The 25,275-nt window shown below is 45.0% G+C and overlaps 1 protein-coding gene across 1 annotated transcript in view; it reads left to right on the top strand.

Moving 5' to 3' along the window:
- Positions 1-1,270: 1,270 nt before the first annotated feature.
- FREM3 (FRAS1 related extracellular matrix 3) overlaps positions 1,271-25,275 on the top strand; it is a 105,549-nt gene continuing 81,544 nt past the window's right edge. The window contains exons 1-2 of the mRNA XM_073642298.1: positions 1,271-6,476; positions 7,276-7,365. Coding sequence (XP_073498399.1) covers positions 1,451-6,476; positions 7,276-7,365 — 5,116 coding nt within the window. The 5' untranslated portion in view covers positions 1,271-1,450. The remainder of the gene's footprint in view (positions 6,477-7,275; positions 7,366-25,275) is intronic.

Here is a 25,275-nt window from a genome sequence, read left to right as displayed (position 1 = left end):
CTAGATGAACCCTATAAAAATCAATGGGCTCCTCTGCGTCCATCTGCTTAACTTATGCAACACATCCCTTATCCAGTTTCTCTGTTCCTACAATGGAGCAGACAAGGAATGTCCGCACAGACATGTGAACGCTGCCTACATTATACTCAGATGTGCCTAAAATACATCTCAAACAATTATGTCTATATAAATACATTTATGTATGATACATATGATGGATATATTTATGGGTCACAGATATTAGTTCTATTTCTTTGTAAGGGCTCATTCAGACGTCAGTGATTTTTCATCAGTGCTTTTATGCCAAAACCAGGAGTGTAAAATACAGAGAAAAACTAATTGAAAGATTGACACCTGTTCTGTGTTTTGGAGAAACTATTGGTTTTGGCATACAAATACTGATGTGTGAATGAACCCTTATATAGATATTTTGAAAAACGTATATATGACAACATCATATACCTGTGGGATATATACATTTGACAGGTTTATCTGATACAGATATTAGTTACTTTTAGATGCCATAAAGATTTTAGATATTTCTGGGTAATGCAGGTATTAGATATATTTGCACTTAATTCACATATTTAAATCCTTTGTGACACACATATATATATATATATATATATATATATATATATATATATATACATACATACAGTATTAGATGGATCTGTATATTGTATCATGCAACTGTTAGGCAAATTTGAGTGTGGATTCTGATATTTGCTTCTTGTGTGATACTTATGTTAGCCACTTCCATGTAAATATATATATATATATATATATATATATATATATATATATATATATATATAATGATCATGTTAGATATATTTCAGTATCTCTTTAGTTGAGCAGCTGTAGGACATTGTGTTAGAGGTATTGCTGGTGTTCCTGTGCCCAGCTGTATATAGACACTACACACAGCTGTATATAGACACATGGCTATGGCTCTCACATTACAGCAGTCCCGGGAGCAGCATTACTTAGCCTGAACCAGAGGAGAAGGTCGCAGAGAAAGGGTTGCACCATGCACATTGTCTGTGGGCGAGAAGTGAGGAGGGGGCAGGGGGATCCATGTACATGGCAGCCAGCCCCTCCCTGCAGAACACTACCTGCACATCACTGTCCCACCTCGCACTTCTCCCCATCTCCCAGCAGAGCAGGGTGCCCTGAACTCACCTGCAGCTCCTCCACTCCTCTGCACTCACCTGCAGCTCCTCCACTCCTCTGCACTCACCTGCAGCTCCTCCACTCCTCTGCACTCACCTGCAGCTCCTCCACTCCTCTGCACTCACCTGCAGCTCCTCCACTCCTCTGCACTCACCTGCAGCTCCTCCACTCCTCTGCACTCACCTGCAGCTCCTCCACTCCTCTGCACTCCTGCCTGCCCGGGCATTTCGTGTTCTTCACAGTGAGATCTCATAGCCCTGCACAGGGCAGGAACATGGCTGGGTGGCTGCAGACCCATGCCCCTCAGAGAAGACCCCCACATCTCATCTACCTCTTCATGGTGATTTTCCTTTCCTGTGGACGAGCTCAGGCGGATTCCCGAGCACTGCATCCAGAACACATCGTTGGAAGCGGCAGAGGAGTCCGGGTCCCTTTCGGCAGATCAGCATTTGTGAATCCAGTAGAAGATCTGGTCCTACAAGTGCAGCCTGGAGACAAGTGTGTGGTGAACGTGCTGGACAACGACCCCTTGTCTCAAAGACCGGGATCACTGACCCCTAAGAAGTTCCCTTGTGACTTTGGCCAAGGAGAAGTGTGTTATACTCACCTGGGCTCCCGCAGTCCTCTGAGGGACAGGGTAAGGCTGCAGCTTAGATACGATTCCCCTACAGAGACCCTGATTGTGCCACTTGTCCTGGAGGTGGAGGTGATATTCCAGCAACTCCAAATCGTTACCCGGAATTTACCCCTGGTGGTGGAGAAGATACATGGACTCAGTGTTCCTATTGATAAGAAAGTTCTGGGTTTCACCTATGACCCTGCTAAGGAGTCTTGCAGAATCACTCCACTCTTTGGCACAGGTGGGCTACCAAGGTATGGTCACTTAGTCAACATAAGCACTAGCCACCAGAAGGGCATTGACTGTCATACTTTTACTAGTTCTGGGTACCATTACCTTCACACAGCCCCTCATAACTCCCCAAACAGAGACTACGTGCCTATGCGAGTGGATCTGACCAGTGCAAATGGGGCAACGAGGCAAGTGCACTTCCATTTGACTGTCAGAATTAAGGAAGGTGCTGAGAACACCCCTCCTCGTCCTAGCTTTGTATCCATGCTCATGATGGAAGTCAGCCAGTTTGTGTTGACTGCACTGACTTCGGAGATGCTGGCAGCAGAGGATTTAGAGTCTGATCCTGGGGATCTCATCTTTAACTTGACAAGCCACCTAGATGCAGAAACATCTGGCTACCTGGTAAGCACTGATGACCAGAACTTACCCATAACTTCCTTTTATCAAAGGGACTTAACTGAGCTTAGGATAGCTTACCAGCCCCCATCCAGTGAGTCCTGGCTGGAGAGGATCCTGCAGCTGGAGATGCAGGTGATAGACACAGAGGGAGCCTCCTCTGAAACTTTTGCCTTCATGATTGTAGTGAAACCTATGAACACATTGGCACCCCTTGCTACTCGCAATGCTGGACTTTGGCTTTTAGAGGGACAGTCAAGACCTCTGTCTGGTCCAGGGTCTGGAATGAACAATCTGGTGCTCAGTGATGAGGATAATCTAGAGGAGGTGAAAGTGAGTGTTGTAGGTGGACTCAAACATGGACATCTAGTCTTGGCACATGGGACCAGTTCAGCTAACAATGGTGGGAATGGCTTTAACTTTTCGCCAGCAGAGTTACATTCTGGACTGGTCATTTACCAGCATGATGGTAGTGATACTTACAGTGATAATTTAATTCTTAGGCTGGATGATGGAAAACACCAGGTGGAGCTACTTTACCCCATCACAGTGTCTCCTACAGATGATGAACCCCCAGTTCTCAATGCCAACACTGGACTTAGCCTGGCAGAGAGAAGTCTAGCTCTTATCTCACCCTTTATTCTCAGTGCTACTGATATTGATTCAGAAGACTCCACTATTCTCTTTGTATTGCAAGAACCCCTTAGTCATTTGGGAGAATTAGTGCTCAGACAAAGTGAACCCCCTGCTGAAGGTGAAGAATGGAAACACCTTCTTGAGGAAGAACTGTATGAAAAGGTGATAAGTGAATGGCACCAAAGAGACATTGTAGATGGAAAACTGTACTATAGGCATGTGGGGCCACATAATGCTGAGGCTGTGTTAGATCGAGTGCTGTTCATGGTGCTGGATGATAATGATCCACCTAACCAGTCTGGACTCCAGGCTTTCACTGTACGTATCGAACCTGTAGATGACATTCCTCCTGAATTATTTCAAGGGACAACTTTACATATGACTGTTAAGGAATATGAGGTGACCTCTTTCAAAAGAAAACTCCTTTGTTATACAGACATGGACACGGATGATAAAAACCTTAAGTATACCATACATAGCCATCCAAGGGACACTGACCCCAACCACCCTGTTCTGACTGGGCATATAGTATTTACAGACCTACCAGATGCTCAGGTGACTTCTTTTACTCAAGCCCAGATTAACCATCACAAGATTTCTTACAGGCCTCCAGATAAAGAACTGGGAATTGTTGCAAAAGTATTGCAATTTAACTTCACTGTAGAAGATGCTTCAGGTAACTCTATACAAGGCACATTTACTATATTTTTGCAACCTGTCGACAACAAACCACCTGAAATTATCAATACAGGTTTTTCTGCCCAGGAAAGGGGTTCTTTCAGGTTTACAAAAACTGAACTTGATGCAACAGATCAGGATACTGACACAAAGAACATAAAATTCAGCCTCTCTCAAGCCCCCATACATGGTCAGTTGCAATATCAAGGTGAGCCAATGTCACTGGGAGATTCATTCGGACTCCTAAACATAGAACTGGGTCATGTGTCTTATGTCCATAATGGGGATGAATCTAACAGTGATTCTGTTTCTTTGGTAGTTAGTGATGGTATTCATGAAGTCCCTGTTACAGTTAGGGTACTTGTTAAGCCAGTCGATGATGAGGCCCCAACGTTAATGCTCCCTGGTGGCCTTTTAGGATCTTCCTTAGAAGTTCTGGAAAGGGGGGAAACTGAGATCACTACCAATGTTATCCAAGGCACTGATCCTGACACTGATGACCTAATGCTTACTTTTATTGTGGAGGACCCTCCTAGTAGAGGGGAGATCTTGGTAAATGGTGTCCCTGCAGAAAGATTCACTCAGCAAGATCTTCTTAATGGAGATGTCATGTACGCACATACTTTTGAAGAGATAGGGCTTCAAATGCAGCAGGATTTTTTTAACTTAACAATATCAGATCTTTCTGATGAATGGGTGATTGGTGGAAACAAAGTGCAGGGTGTGAAAGTACATGTCACTATCCTGCCTGTGGATAGTGAGACCCCTATAGTGAAGCTGGGAGATCAATTCTCTGTATTGGAAGGTGGTAAACATGTGGTAATGCCTGAAAATCTTAATGCAGAAGATGTTGATACACCAAAAGATGAAATACTGTGCACAATTATTGTACAGCCTAACTCTGGATATCTAGAAAATATTTCCCCTGCCCCAGGCTCTGAACGGTCCAGATCTGGGATTCCCATTAGTGCATTCACTATAAGAGATATTCGTCTTGGTCATATATATTATGTTCAAAGTATTCATCAGGAAGTGGAGCCTATAGAAGATAGATTCACTTTCCGATGCTCAGATGGTATAAGTTCTTCACAGACCCTTTTTTTTCCTATTGTCATAATCCCAACCAACGATGAGAAACCAGAAATTTTCACACGGGAGTTCATTGTTATGGAGGGAATGAGTCTTGTGATTGACACTCCAATCCTCAATGCTGCAGATGCAGATCAACCTGCAGATGAGCTGCTCTTCATTATTACCATCCCCCCACAACATGGTAGAGTAATTCTGCAGCAAAGCACCTCTCTAGTCTCAAACTTTACTTTGGAAGACATAAAAGAGAGCTCTAACATTATTTATGAGCATGATGACTCAGAAACAAAGGAGGACAGTTTTACTATTCTTCTAACTGATGGAGAACACAGTGTAGAGAAAAAAATACTTGTGATGGTTATTCCTGTAGATGATGAGACCCCAAGAATGATAATCAATGATGGACTAGAAATCGAAATAGGAGAAACAATGCTCATTACAAACAAGGTGCTTAAAGCCACAGATCTAGATTCAGATGATAAGTCTCTAACGTATGTAGTTCAATTTGGCCCAAACCAAGGTCTGCTGCAGCAGCTTGACCTTGATGGAACACTCCTGGGGAACATCACAGTAGGAATGAACTTTACACAGGATGAAATCGACAAACAACTTATTCAGTACACTCACATAGGCCAAGAAGGTATACGTGACCTTATAAAATTTGATATCACTGACGGAATTAACCCATTCATTGACAGGTACTTTTACATTAGCATTGGTAGCATTGATATAGCTTTCCCAGATGTAATTAACAAAGGAGTCACGCTCAAAGAGGGGGGAAAAGTAACGCTTACTACAGACCTTCTAAGCACAAGTGACATCAACAGTCCAGATGAGAATTTAAGGTTTAGCATCACTAGAGCACCAAGTCGTGGACATTTAGAGAGTACAGATCAACCTGGGATTCCGATCACAACCTTCACACAACTTCAACTGGCAGGGAACAAAGTCTATTATATTCATACCTCCGAAGATGAGATGAAGATGGACAGTTTTGAGTTTGAAGTTACAGATGGCTACAATCCTGTGTTTCGTACATTCAGGATATCAATAACTGATGTGGACAATAAGAAACCAGTTCTTTTAATCCATGACCTGGTGGCAAATGAAGGAGAAAACAAACTGATTACTCCCTTTGAACTAACTGCAGATGACATGGACACACCTGACCACTTGTTGCGATTTACAATCACTCAGGTACCAGTGCATGGCATCATTCTGTTTAATAACAGCCGTCCAGTCGCTTCCTTCACCAAGCAAGATCTGAATGAAAATCTGATCAGTTATAGGCATGATGGGAGTGAATCTATGGAAGACAGTTTCTCTTTCACCGTAACTGACGGAACACACACTGAATTTTATATATTCCCTGATACTAGTTTTGAGACACGAAAACCTCAGATGTTAAAAGTTAGAATAAATTCACTGGATAATGGAATTCCTCAAATTATCGTCAATAAAGGAGCTGCTACATTAAAGATCCTTCCTTCTGGACATCTTGGATTTCTTATCACTAGTAAATCACTGAGAGCAGAAGACAGAGACAGTCCTAATAAGCTGCTGAAATACAGAATCACTGATGGTCCAAAGCATGGAGTTATTATTAACATGGCGCATGGCAATGGCACAGCAAGAACATTTACCCAGGGTGAGTACTAAAAATTATTGTTACAAACAAAATTAAGGACCTCATTCATCAAAGCTTTCGCGCCAGAATTCTGGTATAAAAGCTCAGAAAAGTCATAAAATTGAATTCGGGAGATGGGGCGGGTTGGGGGCGCGGAGGGAGGTGGGATACACAGCTAATTCATGACAACCAGTGGCGTTCTCTACACCAGAAATCTCACTTCAGTAGATGGATCAGGAGCGTCTGATACCAGCACACCCCCTCATCACGACTGGTGTGAGCAACACCGATCTTGATGAATCTGGCTCTATGTATTAACATTATTTGCTTTAATTAATTGTTCTAATGGAATCTTACAAATAGCCAAATTATTGGTACACTGCATCACTGTGTAAATTCGCCCTGATTCATCAAGGCTGGCATTTTGCATGCCACTCTTGATGAGCAGTGTGCTAAGATGTAAGATGTGCTAAATTCACTAAGTCAGATTGGAGTAGATTTCTGTTGTAATTAATGACGCTTTTATGGCGTAAGTTATCAGGAGTTTGTCGGCCGTGCTTGGCCACGCCTCCTCTGGTGAGGCTCCACCCACGTTTCAAAAAGTGGGACTGTTTTAAAATGCCAAAAAGTCACTAAAATTTCAAACAGTTTTACACCATCATTCTGGAAAAACTGATGGATCAGGGCCATTATGCATTGTCAGATCACATTGACTACTAATTTTAGAATATGGATAAGTTCAAGTCAGCGCAATGTAATTTAAATGCTACCATGTTTGTTTTGCATTTTTCATATATTCGTCCCTTTCGGATTTTATCAGCTGACATTGATGATGTAAAAGTCTGCTATGTCTTGAAGAATGGTGAGAATGCTACAAGTGACATCTTTCGTTTCTCAGTAGAAGATAATGGTAAGTTTTGGGATTGTTTTTTGCATACACTTGTGATTCTAGAAATTCATGAACTAGAGGTTTCCACCTAATTGGGGGTTCTCAGCTGTTTCAAAAATACAACTCCCAGCGTATTAATATTTTATTGCTGGGAGTTATTGTTCTACAACAGTTGGAGAGCCAATCAGGGTTTATAAAGCTAGGTATCATGTTTTTGTCTCCCTTTTCATTAGATTACACTATTTGTAAGAGGGAATACACAATTTGGCATTATGAACTTTATAAAACCAATAATAGCGTGAGTCGTTAAGCTAATTTAAACCTATTTTGAGACAAAACTAGACCATGATAACATACTACTATTGGGAAAGCACTGCAGACATACATCTGCATACAGGTGCCAACATCTTTTTAGGACATGATGGGATGGTCTAACCTTGCTCTTTAGAGGGGTCAGATTACCCATCGGCTCCCTCTGGGAGCACAGAGTTGAACTACTCATCATAATAAATAACATACACATAGAAGCTGTTTTTCTACTCTATGATCCTAAAGAAATAAATAAAATTGGACTAGACTTTGCAACATCATTATTGCAAAACAGTAAAACGGTGCATAAATATTAGGTGAAAAGCTGATTAAATTTAAAGGGATGGTCCGGCACCTAAAATGTATTTTCTAACTATCTATTTTTACTTCCTAACCACTTTTAATTTGCTTTACTACATAATACACAACACTTTTCCCTATCTAGCTAATCCCTAAATAGATTTTTTCCACTGCACTTCCTGTGACATTCCATTTGAGAGGAGTCTCAAATGTGTCATCAAAGGAGGCTGGGGCTGCACTTATTCCCCACTGCTTCCATCGCCCCTCCTGGAACTGCACATCACAGGGGGCAGCACTGCAGTTACTCACTACTTTCTTACATCGCCATCCCTTCTGAACACTTCTTGGATTCTAGGTGATGGACGCTGTGAGAGATGTGAGTGCAGCGCCAACACTCTGCTTCTATTTCTGTAGCTTCTAACTGTGAAAGTCATCAGCAAGGGGTGGAGATACAAGCAGTGAGAGATGTCAGCACTGCCACACAGCTTCTAGCACCGCCCTCTAATGAATCGTCAGCAGGGGGTGGTGATAGAAGCAGTGAGTGATACCACCTGATTACAGTTTGTTTGAAGGCACTGCTGGTGTCACTCACTGCTTCTATCTTTGCCTTCTGATTAGATTAGTTAGAAGCTACAGCGGCAGTAGAGATAGAAACAGAATGCTGGCACTGCACTCACATCTCCCACAGCGTCCACCACCCAGGATGCAGGACCTCTTCAGAGGGGATGGAGATGCAAGAAATTAGTGAGTAACTGCACCACTGCCCTCAGTGACATCCTGTTTCAGGAGGCACGATGGAGGCTGCGGGGGTGACTGCAATAAAGTAAATACAGTAAAAAGAAAAAACACATTTAGAGATTAGATAGATAGGGAAACGTGTAGGGCATTGAGTCATGAAGCAAATTGCAATAGTGTTTAGGGTGTAAGGATAGATACGATAATACATTTTAGGTGCTGGACCACCCTTGGACCACTCTCTTGACAGTCGAAGAATATTCAATGGCGAATGTGCTAAGCTTCCTCAGGAACAATGCCAAAGGCTGGTGCCTGGCCTTGCATCTCGTCTGCAGCAGGTTATAACAGCCGCATGTGCTCTACTAAGTATTAAAGACACTTGTCTTTAAGGGGTTGAAAAATTTCGAGGCTGCAGTAGTCAATAGAAGTGACATTTTCTGTTGAATTTGGAGACCCCACTGATATTAGTTGTGTTGACCTATGTAAATTATTCTTGTCTCATTGATTTATTGCAAACAAAAGTTGTACATTTTCCTAAAAAACCTAAGTTGCAATGAGGGTTGAATAATTTTGACTGCAACTGTATATATTTAAAGGGGGTGCCTAAGGAAGTTTTGTTCGAAAATCAGAAGTATGTGAAAAGAATCGTATTTGCAAAATCAATCAATTAAAAATAGTATATGGTTTTGTATGTACATTACATGTCATATGTACTAGTGTCTCATGCTGTTTGTCCTGTAGGTGGAGTGTAGGGTCACCTTCACTGGTGGACGCACATGCTCAGTAGCTTCCCTGATCTGTCCCTGCTCATGCTGTCTGATCTGAGTGTGAAGAGGCCGACACTATATGGCAATGAGGGGAGAACTGCAGTATGTGCAGTAACAAGAGGAGATAACAAAGATATATAGACTTATCTAGACATATAGACAAATATTAAGTAGATGGTAGACAGGACAGTAACTGTTTATTACTAGGGGAGTTAGACAGTCAGGAGTTATCAATTAGCCAACTGCACTGCACTTTTGGGAAATTCTGCTGCTTCCTTATCACATAGGACAACCTGCTGCCCTAACTTAGAAAGATAACAGACCAAAATCACAAAGGAGTGAATGAAGATACAGAAAGGGGTGAAAATTACACTGGAGAGTAGTGTTTTTTTGCAGTGATATATTTCAATTAATGAGGTTCATTCCTCCATAGATGTATTTTTTTCCATTTCTTGAATAACCCCTTTAAATCCTGACAAACACCTTTAAACATAAAATCTGAATATATGTAATCTATTTCTCCCATTCTAAAGTCAAATGGAAGTAACTCAGTACCTGTGATCTGCTAAATGTTCTCCTCATCCAACACTTAATTGGAGTAAGAATTTTCAGAAGAAAGCACCTCAACATGCCCTGAGGTGCTCCGTCCTGGAGACAGGTCTGCACAAGTGTGAGGTCACAGATTCACAGCACTCTCCACTGATTTCTGTGCGGAGATGTCAAGTTACCGGTGACAGATACTGTTGAAAGTTTAGAAAACTTTAACTATTCATGTGATTGTAGCTGTTAGGCATTTAATTCTCTTGTGAATACTGTAATCTTTAGTATTAGCTATTGTAGTCTCAGATAATAAACTAGTGGGACAAATAATCTGCAAGGATCTGGAAAAAGTGTGCGGAGACTTCACTCCCACAACCGTCTCTCTAAACTATAGGCCTGATTTAGCTGTAAAGTAGGGCTAATTCTAAGTCCTCATTCAGTGATTTTTCACGTGTGCATAAAATGGCACAATTTTCATCAATGCTGGGTCCGTGTGTCAGTTTTTACCATCAGTGATTCATCAGTAAATAAATAAATGACAAAGCTTCTCGTATACATTATAATGTACATGGACATGACACGGATTACACACTGATGTCATCTGTCTAGGATTTTCACAGACCAATAGACTTAAATGGGTAATTTTGATCCTTGACTCCGATCAAAAAGGACAAGTCCCTGCGACCGTTCAAGAGAAACAAAGAAATTCCAGCTCCCATACTAAATAATCCAGGGACGACAGGACAGACATCAGTACAAAAAATGCAACGCTTTTCAGATCATTAATGATCCTTCTTCATAGAAATGAGCATAGTGTTGCTATGAAAAAGGATCATAGGTGATTCAAAATTTTTGCATTTTTTATACTGGTGTCTTTCCTGTTGTCCAACTTTCACTGCATTGGATCGTGGGAGATGGAATTTCTTCATTTCTCTTGATTACCACACACAGACTGTGTGATCCATGCACCAGAGGGGTGAGTTAGTATGGATTTTCACTATACCCTGTGACCATTCAGTCCACAATAAACAAGGACATGTGAACAGCACCATAGACTAAAATAGGAATGTGAAAAATAGACTTCTAGGCAGGGATTTAGGCGCAATTCTTGTTATATTGGGATAGGATCTTGGAGATGGGAATACCCCTTTAACTACTTCTGACCCTGCTGTCTGCTGCTGGGCAGAACTTCCGTACACTGCACACTATGCACTACATTACTTATCTTACACTATACATTCCCTATAACACTGCTACACACTATGCATATTATACTAACAATATTCATCACACTATATACATTACACAGGCAAACACCACTATGCAATACAATTTACATGACACTATATATATTAAGATGCATGACATAATACACATGAAGCGACTGGTGCTATCAGAGGTAGGAATGTGACAGTTCAGTCCACCAATCTTACATATGTATTATTCAAGAATTCTGCGGAGTTTCAGAGAGAACAGACATTAAAAAGCTTGGCAGGGACTATGAATGATGACTAGTAAGAGGCAGGTCCCTGGGGTTCTCCTCACCCCTCTATCCATGACTGACAGGTCAGATGTATTAAGGGAGAGATTAGTCAGTCAATCGGAGTAGGATGGGGAGAAGCCTATTGGAACTGCAGCGGACTAGGCATCTGAGACTTTTATAGTAAAACTATCAGAGTTATAAGGTTCTTGCAAAGAGGTAACAACACATATAGACTGGAGTAAGGTGTATACTGGAGTCTGGATTTTCCATAGTTTATTATACAGTTCTGTAAACTACACATATCCAATCAGCAAAAAGTGAGAAAATCATTGGCTCCAATATATTCTTGTATTTAGGCAACGTGTGTATTGTCCATATGGGTGGGGAAAAAATGAAGAAATAAATTACAAAGCTTCTCTTATTTATTGTAATGTTAAAGGGAACTATTAACAAGGTTTTCTCTTTCTTTAACAGCGGTCCAGCAAAATGTTCATAAGTGCCCAGCTCCCCCGCATATATCTAAGAAAATACCTTTTATAATCCATATACAATGCCATATACAAATTGCATGGTCCGGTCCGATGAGGTCACCTCCTCTGTTACCGCTATCGCTGTCTCTCTTGCCTTGATTTATGTGGCAGACGTCTCCTGCGTCATCCACAGTCTGTTCAACTGTCACCCCTGCACAGTAGAGAACAGAAGCTGCACAGGTCCAACAGACTCTATGGATGACTAGATTACTTAGCGTCATCGCCAAAAGAGTTAATGAAACATACTCGCTCAACACTGCTAAGGTATCATATTAATCAGTGCAGCAGACACAACCTGACACTGCCTGTAGTTTACTTAGCAAAATTATGCTGACAAGTTCGCTTTAAATCTACCCAAATGATCTCACTTGTATCTATAACCAACATTGGTTTTTAAACCCCATCATTCAGAATATTCGACCATTGCTTTGAAAGTTCCTAAAATTGCTTCAGTGAAAAACTACATTGTGATACTTTAGGTAAAAGTTGTAACTTTGATTTTTCAGTGCAGATTTGTATGTTGGAGTTTTTTTCCCCTTGATGGATAAAATAACTATATAAAAATAAAAGATAACTACTAGGTCTGCTGATCTAGACAAGTGTTATAAGAATGTCATAATTTCTCCCAGCTTTCCGATGACACTGTTGGTTCATACATAGGTTTACGTTGTTCTGTGATAACCTATGTATGAAAATAATGCTAATTGGAAATTCTTCTATTACTACTCATAATTTCACATAATTCTTAATGGTCATATAATAATAAACAAGAGATAAAAAATACACGCATTTCAGAATATTTTATAGCTCCTTTATGATCCGCAAATTGACAATAATTGTCTGAGCTTAAAAAAATGTTTGCCCCTACAGGCGATTATCTTCATTTCCTAAGCAGCAAAGAATTTCATTCATCAGAGAGAAGGTAGAAGGGAGGGGGATCTGATGTGACATGTGAGCGGAGGAATGTACTACACATACCTGGATGAGGGCATGGGCGACCCAGGTTATAGGACAGCTAGGAAAAGATTGCTTTATAGAAGACACTCATCAATCTCTGGCTGTGCCAGGATGTTAGAAAGCTTTGTAGGGAGATTTAATGGTTACAGTTGGGAAAGTAGAGAACGGAAATAACCTAGGGGGGCTGGTACAGACATATGGAAAACTTTACTGATTACAGTAAAGCTAATTATGCTTAATAATTACATAACATGCCCTAATAATTTTATATTGAATGTTGCATTAGTCGGGTTTTTATACTATCTATGTTATCTGTGTATATGTTAAAGAAAACCTATCAAGAAAATGTGCAAGGCTCAATATATAAGGAAAATATATTTATTAAATCTTTAATAGATAGTAGTTAAAATAGTTAAAAATAATTGAATATACAAAGTCAAGAAATTAAAAATACTAAAGATCAGTGAGTGCTCAATCCCTTAATACAGGTACATGACAAATCAAACGAAAAATATTAAAGTATACAGTCTCAGCATTTAAAACGGATACTGACATGAAAGTAGGAGCCCAAAATTGTAAATGCTAAACATAATAAAAATATTCCAAAGAAACACAATAAATAAAAATGAAATAATGATGTCACTTACAGTACAGACCCAAAGTTTGGACACACCTTCTCATTAAAAGATTTTTCTGTATTTTCATGACATTGAAAATTGTACATTCACACTGAAGGCATCAAAACTATGAATTAACACATGTGGAATTATATAGTTAACAAAAAAGTGTGAAACAACTGAAAATATGTCTTATATTCTAGGTTCTTCAAAGTAGCCACCTATTGCTTTGATGACTGCTTTGCACACTCTTGGCATTCTCTTGATGAGCTTCAAGAGGTAGTCACCGGAAATGGTTTTCACTTCACAGGTGTGCCCTGTCAGGTTTAATAAGTGGGATTTCTTGCCTTATAAATGGGGTTGGGACCATCAGTTGTGTTGTGCAGAAGTCTGGTGGATACACAGCTGATAGTCCTACTGAATGGACTGTTAGAATTTGTATTATGGCAAGAAAAAAGCAGCTAAGTAAAGAAAAATGAGTGGCCATCATTACTTTAAGAAATGAAGGTCAGTCAGTCTGAAAAATTGGGCAAACTTTGAATGTGTCCCCAAGTGCAGTTGCAAAAACCATCAAGCGCTACAAAGAAACTGGCTCACATGAGGACCGCCCCAGGAAAGGAAGACCAAGAGTCACCTCTGCTTCTGAGGATAAGTTTATCCGAGTCACCAGCCTCAGAAATCGCAGGTTAACAGCAGCTCAGATTAGAGACCAGGTCAATGCCACACAGAGTTCTAGCAGCAGACACATCTCTTCAACAACTGTTAAGAGGAGACTTTGTGCAGCAGGCCTTCATGGTAAAATATATGCTAGGAAACCATTGCTAAGGACAGGCAACAAGCAGAAGAGACTTGTTTGGGCTAAAGAACACAAGGAATGGACATTAGACCATTGGAAATCTGTGCTTTGGTCTGATGAGTCCAAATTTGAGATCTTTAGTTCCAACCACCGTGTCTTTGTGCAACGCAGAAAAGGTGAACGGATGAACTCTACATGCCTGGCTCCCACCGTGAAGCATGGAGGAGGAGGTGTGATGGTGTGGGGGTGCTTTACTGGTGACACTGTTAGGGATTTATTCAAAATTGAAGGCATACTGAAGCAGCATGGCTACCACAGCATCTATTCCATCCGGTTTGCGTTTAGTTGGACCATCATTTATTTTTCAACAGGACAATGACCCCAAACACACCTCCAGGCTGTGTAAGGGCTATTTGACCAAGAAAGAGAGTGATGATGTGCTACGCCAGATGACCTGGCCTCCACAGTCACCAGACCTGAACCCAATCGAGATGGTTTGGGGTGAGCAGGACCGCAGAGTGAAGGCAAAAGGGCCAACAAGTGCTAAGCATCTCTGGGAACTCCTTCAAGATTGTTGGAAGACCATTTCCGGTGACTACCTCTTGAAGCTCATCAAGAGAATGCCAAGAGTGTGCAAAGCAGTCATCAAAGCAAGAGGTGCCTACTTTGAAGAATCTAGAATATAAGACATATTTTCAGTTGTTTCACACTTTTTTGTTAAGTATATAATTCCACATGTGTTAATTCATAGTTTTGATGCCTTCAGTGTGAATGTACAATTTTCATAGTCATGAAAATACAGAAAAATCTTTAAATGAGAAGGTGCGTCGAAACTTTTGGTCTGTACTGTATATATACTAGCTATTGAGCCCGTTCTACACCCAGGTGGCGAGTTTTTTTGTTGGCATATGGTCTCCCATGCTGGTATGTGGTGCCCCCATTCTGGTATTTGTGCTGCTCCCATCCTGGTATTTGTGCTCCCTAATCCTGTTCCCCCATCCTGTTATGTGCTGCCCTCATCCCTATCCTGGTATGCATGGCATGCCTAATCCCTACCCTGGTATGCATGGCACCCCTTCACCCCCAATCCTGGTACGCATGGCACCCCTCACCCTCAATCCTGGTATGCATGGCACCCCTCACCCTCAATCCTGGTACGCATGGCACCCCTCACCCTCAATCCTGGTACGAATGGCACACCTCACCCCCAATCCTGGTATGCATGCCACCTCTCACCGCTAATCCTGATATGCATGGCACCCCTCATCCCTATCCTGGTATGCATGGCACCCCTCACTCCCAATCCTGTATGCATGGCACCCCTCACCCACAATCCTGGTATGCATGGCACCCCTCATCCCCAAACCTGGTATGCGTGGCATCCCTCATCCCCAATCCTGGCATGCATGGCGCCCCTGATCCTGGTATGCATGGTACCCCTCATCCCTATCCTGGTATACATGGTACCCCTCATCCGAATCCTGGTATGCATGGCCCCCCCAGATCCCTATTCTGGTATGCATGGTACCCTTCATCCCCCAATCCTGGTATGCATGGTACCCCTCACCCCTCAATCCTGGTATGCATGACACCCCTCTACCTTCAATCCTGGTATGCATGGCACCCCTCTTCCCCCAATCCTGGTATGCATGGCACCCTTCATCCCCAATCCTCGTATGCATGGCACCCCCATCCCCTATCCTGGTATGCATGGCACTCCTCATCCCCCAATCCTGGTATGCATGGTACCCCTCATCCCCCAATCCTGGTATGCATGGTACCACTCATACCCCAATCCTGGTATGCATGGTACCCCTCACCCCCCAATCCTGGTATGTATGGTACCCCTCATCCCCCAATCCTGGTATGTGTGGCCTCCTCATCACCCAATCCTGGTTTGCATGGCCCCCTCATCCCCTCAATCCTGATGTGTGGCCCCCTCATCCCTCAATCCTGGTATGTATGGTACCCCTCATCCCCCAATCCTGGTATGTGTGGCCCCCTCATCCCCCAATCCTGGTATGTGTGGCACCCTCATCCCCCAATTCTGGTATGCATGGTACCCCTCATCCCCCAATCCTGGTATGTGTGGCCCCCTCACCCCACAATCCTGGTATGCATGGTACTCCTCTGCAAACATACAAAAAAAAATAAACACTTATACTCACCTTTCTTCCCTGTGCTCCAGTGCTGCTGTGTCCTGTTCTGCCGCAGGCCGGGGGAGCAGTGTGGCGCTAGAGCACCACCCTGTCCGGCGCCCTTTTACTGAAGACACACTGCAAATGTGTCTTCAGTAAAATGGCGCCGGATAGCGCTATGCGCATGTGCCGATTCCGATGCCTTCACTCCGCCCCGGGTCTCCAGCCAGAAGAGAGGCGCCACGGTAATGCTCCTCCCGGTCAGGTAAGTAAATCAAACTTCTGTGAAATCAAATTGTCCACTTAGGAAGCAACACTGATTGACAATCAACTTCACATGCTGTTGTGCAAATGGAATAGACAATAGACGGAAATTATTGCCAATTATCAAGACACACTCAATAAAGGAGTGGTTCTGCAGTTGGGGACCACAGACCACATCTCAGTACCAATGCTTTCTGGCTGATGTTTTGGTCACTTTTGAATGTTGGTTGTGCTTTCACACTCGTGGTAACATGAGACGGACTCTACAATGCACAGAAGTTGCTCAGGTAGTGCAGCTCATTCAGGATGGCACATCAATGCGAGCTGTGGCAAGAAGGTTTGCTGTGTCTGTCAGCGTAGTGTCCAGAGGCTGGAGGCGCTACCAGGAGACAGGCCAGTACACCAGGAGCAACCCAGCAGCAGGACCGCTACCTCCGCCTTTGACAATGCCAGACCTCATGTGGCTGGAGTGTGTCAGCAGTTCCTGCAAGATGAAGGCATTGAAGCTATGAACTGGCCCGCCCGTTCCTCAGACCTGAATCCGATTGAGCACATCTGGGACATCATGTCTCGCTCCATCTGTAGCACCCTGAGGATTCGGCTGCTACAGGGGTATTGCACCTCAACCCAGAGGTGTGATATTCCACTCCCGGGTAAGGATGGAGTGTGGGACTGAGCCCAGAAAGCTGCATGCACTACACACATCCCATTTCCGAGGAACAGACCAACGGTACTCCCACTTAGAAATGTGCAGGTACGACCGAGTCTGTTCCTGGCTGGAGTGGGAGGGGGGTGGTACATCCCAAGTAGTGTAGGGGCAGATAGGGGGAGCAGCCTGGGTAAAGATAGGAGCTCATTGGGTGCTGGTCACCTGAGCTCACACATAGAGGGAGTATTTAAGGTGGGCACCATCTAAGATCAGGGTCAGTCTTTGCAGAGGAGTCAGTTTGCCACAGTCGGTCAGTCTGTGAGGAGTCAGTCAGCCTTTTGCAGAGAAGCCAGAGGAAGAGGAGCAGAGCAGCCCCAGGCCCAGAGAGAGTGAGAGAGGAGAGTCAGAAGGACCCAGAGAAAACAAGCAGGAACTCTGAGAACCCATATACAAACCTAGGGTGAAGAGTTGGCAAAAGGGTACCGGATCCCAAACTGGTGGGGGCTCAAGCACACCTCAGCCAGAGACCGGAGGCCGTGGGCAGGATCTGCCACGGCCACCCACCACATCCACCCTGAAGGCAAACCACGTGTAGGGTCAGGGAACCCAAGGCCAAGGGTTTCCCAACAGAAGGCCCGAGGGAGCTGGACCTAGGTGGATCCCTGGTGGGGACGGCCAGAAGACAGGACAGGAAAGAGGGCTCAGGGTCACGCTCCGGACTTGCTTGGGGGTTGGCTGAATCCAGGACCTGGTGGACGCAGCACGGCTCGGGTGGTCACATGAAGCTGGAGTGACCGGAACATCAGCAGTAAGTAAATACCCTAAACTGCACAACCCGACTCTGTCTTTAATTACCATCTATGCTGCACCACCACAACCCCCATCCTCTGCACCTGACCCCCTGAGGCTATACCCCACCCGTTGGGGGTTATACTATCAAAAGCTGCACCAACACCATCAGCCTCAGCGGACCCTGCTGCAGCGGCGGCCGTAGTGACCGCAATACAACGGGTGGCGTAGTCGACATAAAGAACTTTATAACATCTGTAGGACTGCCACATACTCTGAGCTTGACACCCTGGGCACGGACCGGGTCACAGCCACTCGGAGACTACAACCCCCATCTGATCCGGCTCCGGGTATTCCCCTAAAGAATATGGCCCAGGGGGTGCGTCAACTTTGGCGTAGTCGGCAGGATACCGTGCCCGCAACATCCGGGTACTGCGTGCCTGAAGAAAAGAACAAGTTTACCTCAAAAAGAAGTCTCCCGCCGGTTCCGGAGGGTCCCCGCCATCGGACTCCATCACAGATCGATTCCTGCCGGTTGTCCGCCATTAACAGCTTTTTCCCGCCATCTGCAGAGTTTCCCGCCACTGGGAGACGATTCCCGCCATTTCCAAAGGTTTCCCGCCTTGGAAGAGCGGACGCCATTATGGGCGTGCCAGAGGGTGGTGAGAGGCCGCCTCCCATCGTGGGCCAGGACCGAAAATGGCGCCAAAAGTGGAAACCGCCCCCACCAACAGAGACTGTGATGCTAGAGGTGTCTGTCAGCGTGAAAGAACTGCCCCTGGAGCTGACAATCACCAAGTGGCCCCGGGACCGCCCTCGAAGTGGGAGGACTGAGAAGAAGAGAGCAAAGATGGGTGTCGCCTGGAGCAGTCTGGAGAGAGCGCACCCGGAGACAAGAAGCCTAGAGCTGAGTCCAGAAGAAGCTTACCCGGAGATGGGAGAAGAGCAGAGCAGCACCGGCCCGCTGGCCAGGAGCCTGCTGGAGACAACAGAAGGAGAGCAGAGCAGCACCGACCCGTTGGTCAGGAGCCTGCTAGAAGCGACGACCCCACTAGGCTTAGTGGAGGTCCTGGCACAGCTCCCCCGAGATCGGGAGTGTGCACAGACCGCGCTGGAGGGCCTCGCACGGAGGATGGCCGGGTGCAACGAGAGACGTTGGCGGAGTGGAGCCGAGAGATGGCCCAGCGGACCGAGACTCGTCAGCGGAGCACGCCACCCGAGACGAGGAGACAGACCGCCTCTGAGGATGGCGCAGGAGGACTGAAGGCCGGAGACGGCGCCGAGAAGGGAGCCGAACGAAAGGAGGCAGGTAAAGGGGACGTCTCTACCCCAAACCGGGAAACCGCGCACCTGCCCCAGCTCCCCGTCGCAGAGCCCGAAGTACCCCCTGCCGTGCCCGTAACCGCAACGTCACCGCCACAGACTAGGCCTCAACCGGAAGCCGCAGCCGCGACCCCTGTGACGTCACACGCCTCGACCCCGAGCGTGACCAAGCAGGAAGTACCACCAGCCTGGTCGCAAAGCCTAGTACCCCCGGGCGCCGCAATACCAACAGCGCTCCCTACCTCCGCGGAGCCACCGGCCTGGTCGCAGGGCCAAGTAGCCCAGGGCGCCGCCGTCCTTACGGTGCCCTTCACTTTCCAGGTGCCCCAGGCCTGGCCGCAAGGCCTGGGCAACCCGGGCGCCACCACCACCGCGCCCATAAAACCAAAAGTGCCGCATCTGGGAGAAGATTTGTTCGCCCAACATACGTGCCCAGATGGGCAGCCCTTCGTATGGCCCCAGGAATACATCCAGCTGGAGCTGCAAAAAGCAAGGGCCATGTGTGAACCCCTGATCCCGGCTCCAAAGCCCGTAAAGAGGATCTCGCCCCCGCTAGCAGAAGCGCAGTTTGAGTGGGACCCCACCGGAGAAGACCTCATGGGGTTCACTCAGGAGACTCGGGCAGCCGCAGCGGAGCGTGCAGAGTGCTGCTGCCAGCAGCTCGAGGTCTTTGAGAGGGAGCGGAGAGAGAGGCGGGTCCGGGAACAACAAGCCCAGATAAGGAGCGCGGAGCAGAAGAGCCGGGCCAGGAGGAGTCCCCGTGCAGCTCATGGTCCCCCTTCCACCGGGACTGTGATCAAGTTCAATATGCAGCACGGGTGGGGCTTCATCCGAGATCACCGCACCCCAGGCGACGTCTTCGTGACTAGGAGAGACGTTGAGTCCCACCTACCGGAGGGACACAGAGGTCGTGACCTGTATATAGGGGACGAGGTCACCTTCACCCGGCACAAGTGTGCCAAAGGACCCTACGCCCTCCATGTGCATCGCCTGACGGAGGAAGAGCTGCGGTGTGAGGAGGAAGAACAAGAGGACCCGGACGGGTCTGAAGCTAAAGGTAACCACAAAGAAAGAGCAGGAGGACGTCGTCGTTGAGTACGGCAGAGTAGAAGCTGTATATAGTTACCCGTAGGGGTACCAAAGAAACTGTTGCTGATAATATAGTCCCCGTTGGGACCAGCAAGTGTGAACTGTTTACCCGTTTATCCCTTAAATCCCACTGACCGAGGACTGAGAGCGGTCATTCCTCCCTAATACCTGGCCGAGGACTGAGAGCGGCCATATCCCTTGTAAATAGTTGCGCGTCCTAAAGCGCCCCTACTGGTTTAATAGGAAAGCCACGAGTTCTAAAGACTGTCGCACTTTACCCGGTCACACGTTGCACAGTGACCGGAGGAGGAGCCAGAGGCGACGAGAATGTTATTAATATGAAAAGTTTTATGATGATGCTGATATATATATGATATTTTATATGTTTTTATTATGTTGTTTATATGAAAAAAAAATGTATGTTTGTGGATGTTTTATATCTTACAGCCCGAGGACGTGCTGTGATTTACCAGGGGGGAATGTAGCACCCTGAGGATTCGGCTGCTACAGGGGTATTGCACCTCAACCCAGAGGTGTGATATTCCACTCCCGGGTAAGGATGGAGTGTGGGACTGAGCCCAGAAAGCTGCATGCACTACACACATCCCATTTCCGAGGAACAGACCAACGGTACTCCCACTTAGAAATGTGCAGGTACGACCGAGTCTGTTCCTGGCTGGAGTGGGAGGGGGGTGGTACATCCCAAGTAGTGTAGGGGCAGATAGGGGGAGCAGCCTGGGTAAAGATAGGAGCTCATTGGGTGCTGGTCACCTGAGCTCACACATAGAGGGAGTATTTAAGGTGGGCACCATCTAAGATCAGGGTCAGTCTTTGCAGAGGAGTCAGTTTGCCACAGTCGGTCAGTCTGTGAGGAGTCAGTCAGCCTTTTGCAGAGAAGCCAGAGGAAGAGGAGCAGAGCAGCCCCAGGCCCAGAGAGAGTGAGAGAGGAGAGTCAGAAGGACCCAGAGAAAACAAGCAGGAACTCTGAGAACCCATATACAAACCTAGGGTGAAGAGTTGGCAAAAGGGTACCGGATCCCAAACTGGTGGGGGCTCAAGCACACCTCAGCCAGAGACCGGAGGCCGTGGGCAGGATCTGCCACGGCCACCCACCACATCCACCCTGAAGGCAAACCACGTGTAGGGTCAGGGAACCCAAGGCCAAGGGTTTCCCAACAGAAGGCCCGAGGGAGCTGGACCTAGGTGGATCCCTGGTGGGGACGGCCAGAAGACAGGACAGGAAAGAGGGCTCAGGGTCACGCTCCGGACTTGCTTGGGGGTTGGCTGAATCCAGGACCTGGTGGACGCAGCACGGCTCGGGTGGTCACTTGAAGCTGGAGTGACCGGAACATCAGCAGTAAGTAAATACCCTAAACTGCACAACCCGACTCTGTCTTTAATTACCATCTATGCTGCACCACCACAACCCCCATCCTCTGCACCTGACCCCCTGAGGCTATACCCCACCCGTTGGGGGTTATACTATCAAAAGCTGCACCAACACCATCAGCCTCAGCGGACCCTGCTGCAGCGGCGGCCGTAGTGACCGCAATACAACGGGTGGCGTAGTCGACATAAAGAACTTTATAACATCTGTAGGACTGCCACATACTCTGAGCTTGACACCCTGGGCACGGACCGGGTCACAGCCACTCGGAGACTACAACCCCCATCTGATCCGGCTCCGGGTATTCCCCTAAAGAATATGGCCCAGGGGGTGCGTCACATCCACCAACGTCACATTGCACCACAGACTGTCCAGTCTGTCTAGTTGGTGGATGCTTTAGTCCAGGTCTGGGAGGAGTTCCCACAGGAGACCATCTGCAATCTCATCAGGAGCATGCCCAGGCGTTGTAGGGAGGTCATACAGTCACGTGGAGGCCACACACAATACTGAGCCTCATTTTGAGTTGTTTTAAGGACTTTACATCAAAGTTGTATCAGCTTGTAGTGTGTTTTTCCACTTTAATTTTGGGGGTGACTCCAAATCCAGGCCTCCATTGGTTAATAAATGTGATTTCCATTGATGATTTTCCTGTGATTTCGTTGTCAGCACAGAACAAAGTATTCAATGAGAATATTTAATTCATTCAGATCTAGGATGTGTTATTTGAGTGTTCCCTTTATTTTTTGAGCAGTGTATATATATATATATATATATATATATATATATATATATATATATATATATATTGTGACTGAGACATTTAGCTTAAGGAAGATAAAATTATTGATTGTGAATTTTTGATTCAGATGAACCAAGTGTTGACTTCATAACTGGCATATTACAATATTACTAAAGTTTATGAATGGCCAAGATGTGCGAATAATGTAGCCACGCACATATTAATCACATAGTGTCGCCGTAAGATAATGTTTGCCAGATCTATATGCCTTGGTATGGTATTATAAGTAATTCTCAGAATAACTTTGTTAGTCTGGTGAAACATATCTCTTAAATATAAAATGAATCATGTAATATAATACTTATAGGACTGTCCATGGAGCTCGTTAGTTCCCGTAACCAGACATCTCGGCATTCCAAACGCTTTCCTTTCCTCACGGATATGATATCGGTAAACAATCTCTAAACGCCTGGAGGCCTTACTTATTATGTGGAGTTTAGAGAACCTTTGCCCCTTGACATTTGCAGGAGCCCTGCCCTGGAGAGCTCTTCTCTCTTCATTTAAAATACTTACAAGGGAGATCTATTAATCTTTTAGGAAATGCGTTAGGTATCAAAATACTAACATTATTCTTACTATCCACAGCTATGGAATCAGTGCATGGATCAATCTTGAACTGAGTTGCTAGAAATGATATCTAAGACCCATCTTCCAGTTTTATAGAAATTGTACAGTGTTAGGCTGTGTGCCCACAATGCGCTTTTTAAGCGTTTCCGCAGCGGCAAAAAGCGCTGCAGAAACGCTTAAAAAACGCTTGGTAGAAGGCCTGCCATGTTCCCCAATGATAATCCGCATGTGCTGTGCACATGCTGCGGAAATTTCCGCTGCGGATTATCATTGCTGAAAAAAACGCAGCACTACCAATTATTTTGCGGAAGCGCTGCGTTTTCGCCGCCATTAACTTTCATTGAAACGCATGGATTACGCATCACTGTAACTGTACATGCGGAATCCATGCGTTTCAATGTGCGGATGGTACCCGGGTGTGGAGGACAGGAGACTCTCCTCTGGACCCGGGTACCATAGAACCTGTAAAAAAAAGAATAAAATAAAAAATAAATATTATATTTACCTTCTGACGGCCCCCGCTCTCCTTGTCTTCACTTGCCGGCACATCGCGGTGGACTGAAGGACCTGCACTGACGTCATTTAGTCATGTGACAGCAGGTCCTTCAGGGTAGTGTACCGCGAGCTGCCGGCAAGCCAGGACGGAGCGAATAAAGACTGCGGGGGCCATCGGAAGGTAAGTATAGATTTATTTTTTAACATTCTTTAAGGTGACACTATATAAATCCATGCCGTTTTCATGGATCTATATAGTGTGACCAAGTTGACAAGCACTTTCCTAGTGATGCTAAAATCGATTTTAGCCTTCAGTGTGAATGTACAATTTTCAAAGTCATGAAAATACAGAAAAATCTTTAAATGAGAAGGTGTGTCCAAACTTTCGGTCTGTACTGTATATACCCCGGTATGGTCATTGCCAACTCCACAATAACAAAAAGAACTACTAGCTGCCATCACCAATCATATAAACAGGCCAGTTGAACTATCGTTACAAGTAGCGCATGGCTTCAGGGGTGCGTTTTACAGAGCAAGAGGAACAGTGCTATTAAATTTTATGTATTTAATTCAGAAAGGTGGACAGTGTTTATAAAAAAAATATACAAAGATGATACAAAATGGGAACAAAACAATATGGCATATACGATTACATAGAATAAAAGGGAATAACAAAAGAAAATTACTAAACCTAAAGTTGCAGGTATGGCTCTTATCTTTATGAAGGGAAGCACTCAGATTGGGAAAATGGAACACCCTCACAGGGAAATATGTCTTCCAGAATGAACAAAGACAGACACCTAAATTCTGCTTTTTATTAGATCAAGGTTACACCCTCATACCTTTCTCTCTCTTACTTCACCAGTTATAATTAGTTTCTCTCTTCCCTAGCTATAATTAATCCCATATGTTCAATGTGAGGATGATATGTCCCCTCTCCGGAGATGTCTTATGGATTTTAAACTCTATGACAGATGGTGGGTAGATAGATAGATAGATATTAGATGGATAAATAGATATGCGCAAAAAAAAAACAGAACAATTTTTATTAGTGTGCTGATTTCATTTTTCAGCCATATGTTCCATATGTTTTTATCGTTTATGTGTCATTATTTTTTTTTAGCATGAAAATAAAATGGAGGCTTTCTAAGCTTCTTACAGCAATTAGTTAGTGAAAAGCGGATAGCACACGGATGCAACACGGATGATATCCATGTACTATCCTTTATTGCTTGTGTGGACCAAAAAAAATGTTGCGTCAATGAGTTATCACGTCTCTTATGTGAAAATACGGTTGTGGGGGGGGGGGGGCCTAGCTGTCTCTAACACAACATGGTTAAAAATTTCTCAATTACAAATGTAAAAAATTGGGGAAATGCAAAGGTAAAAAATGTTGT

The sequence above is a fragment of the Phyllobates terribilis genome, unplaced genomic scaffold (assembly GCF_046119375.1).
Source record: "Phyllobates terribilis strain yellow unplaced genomic scaffold, ASM4611937v1 Scaffold_1__5_contigs__length_1240528914, whole genome shotgun sequence".
Taxonomy (NCBI): Eukaryota; Metazoa; Chordata; class Amphibia; order Anura; family Dendrobatidae; genus Phyllobates; species Phyllobates terribilis.
The sequence above is the reverse complement of the archived record's forward strand: the minus strand, read 5'-3'. Positions and strand labels throughout refer to the sequence as shown.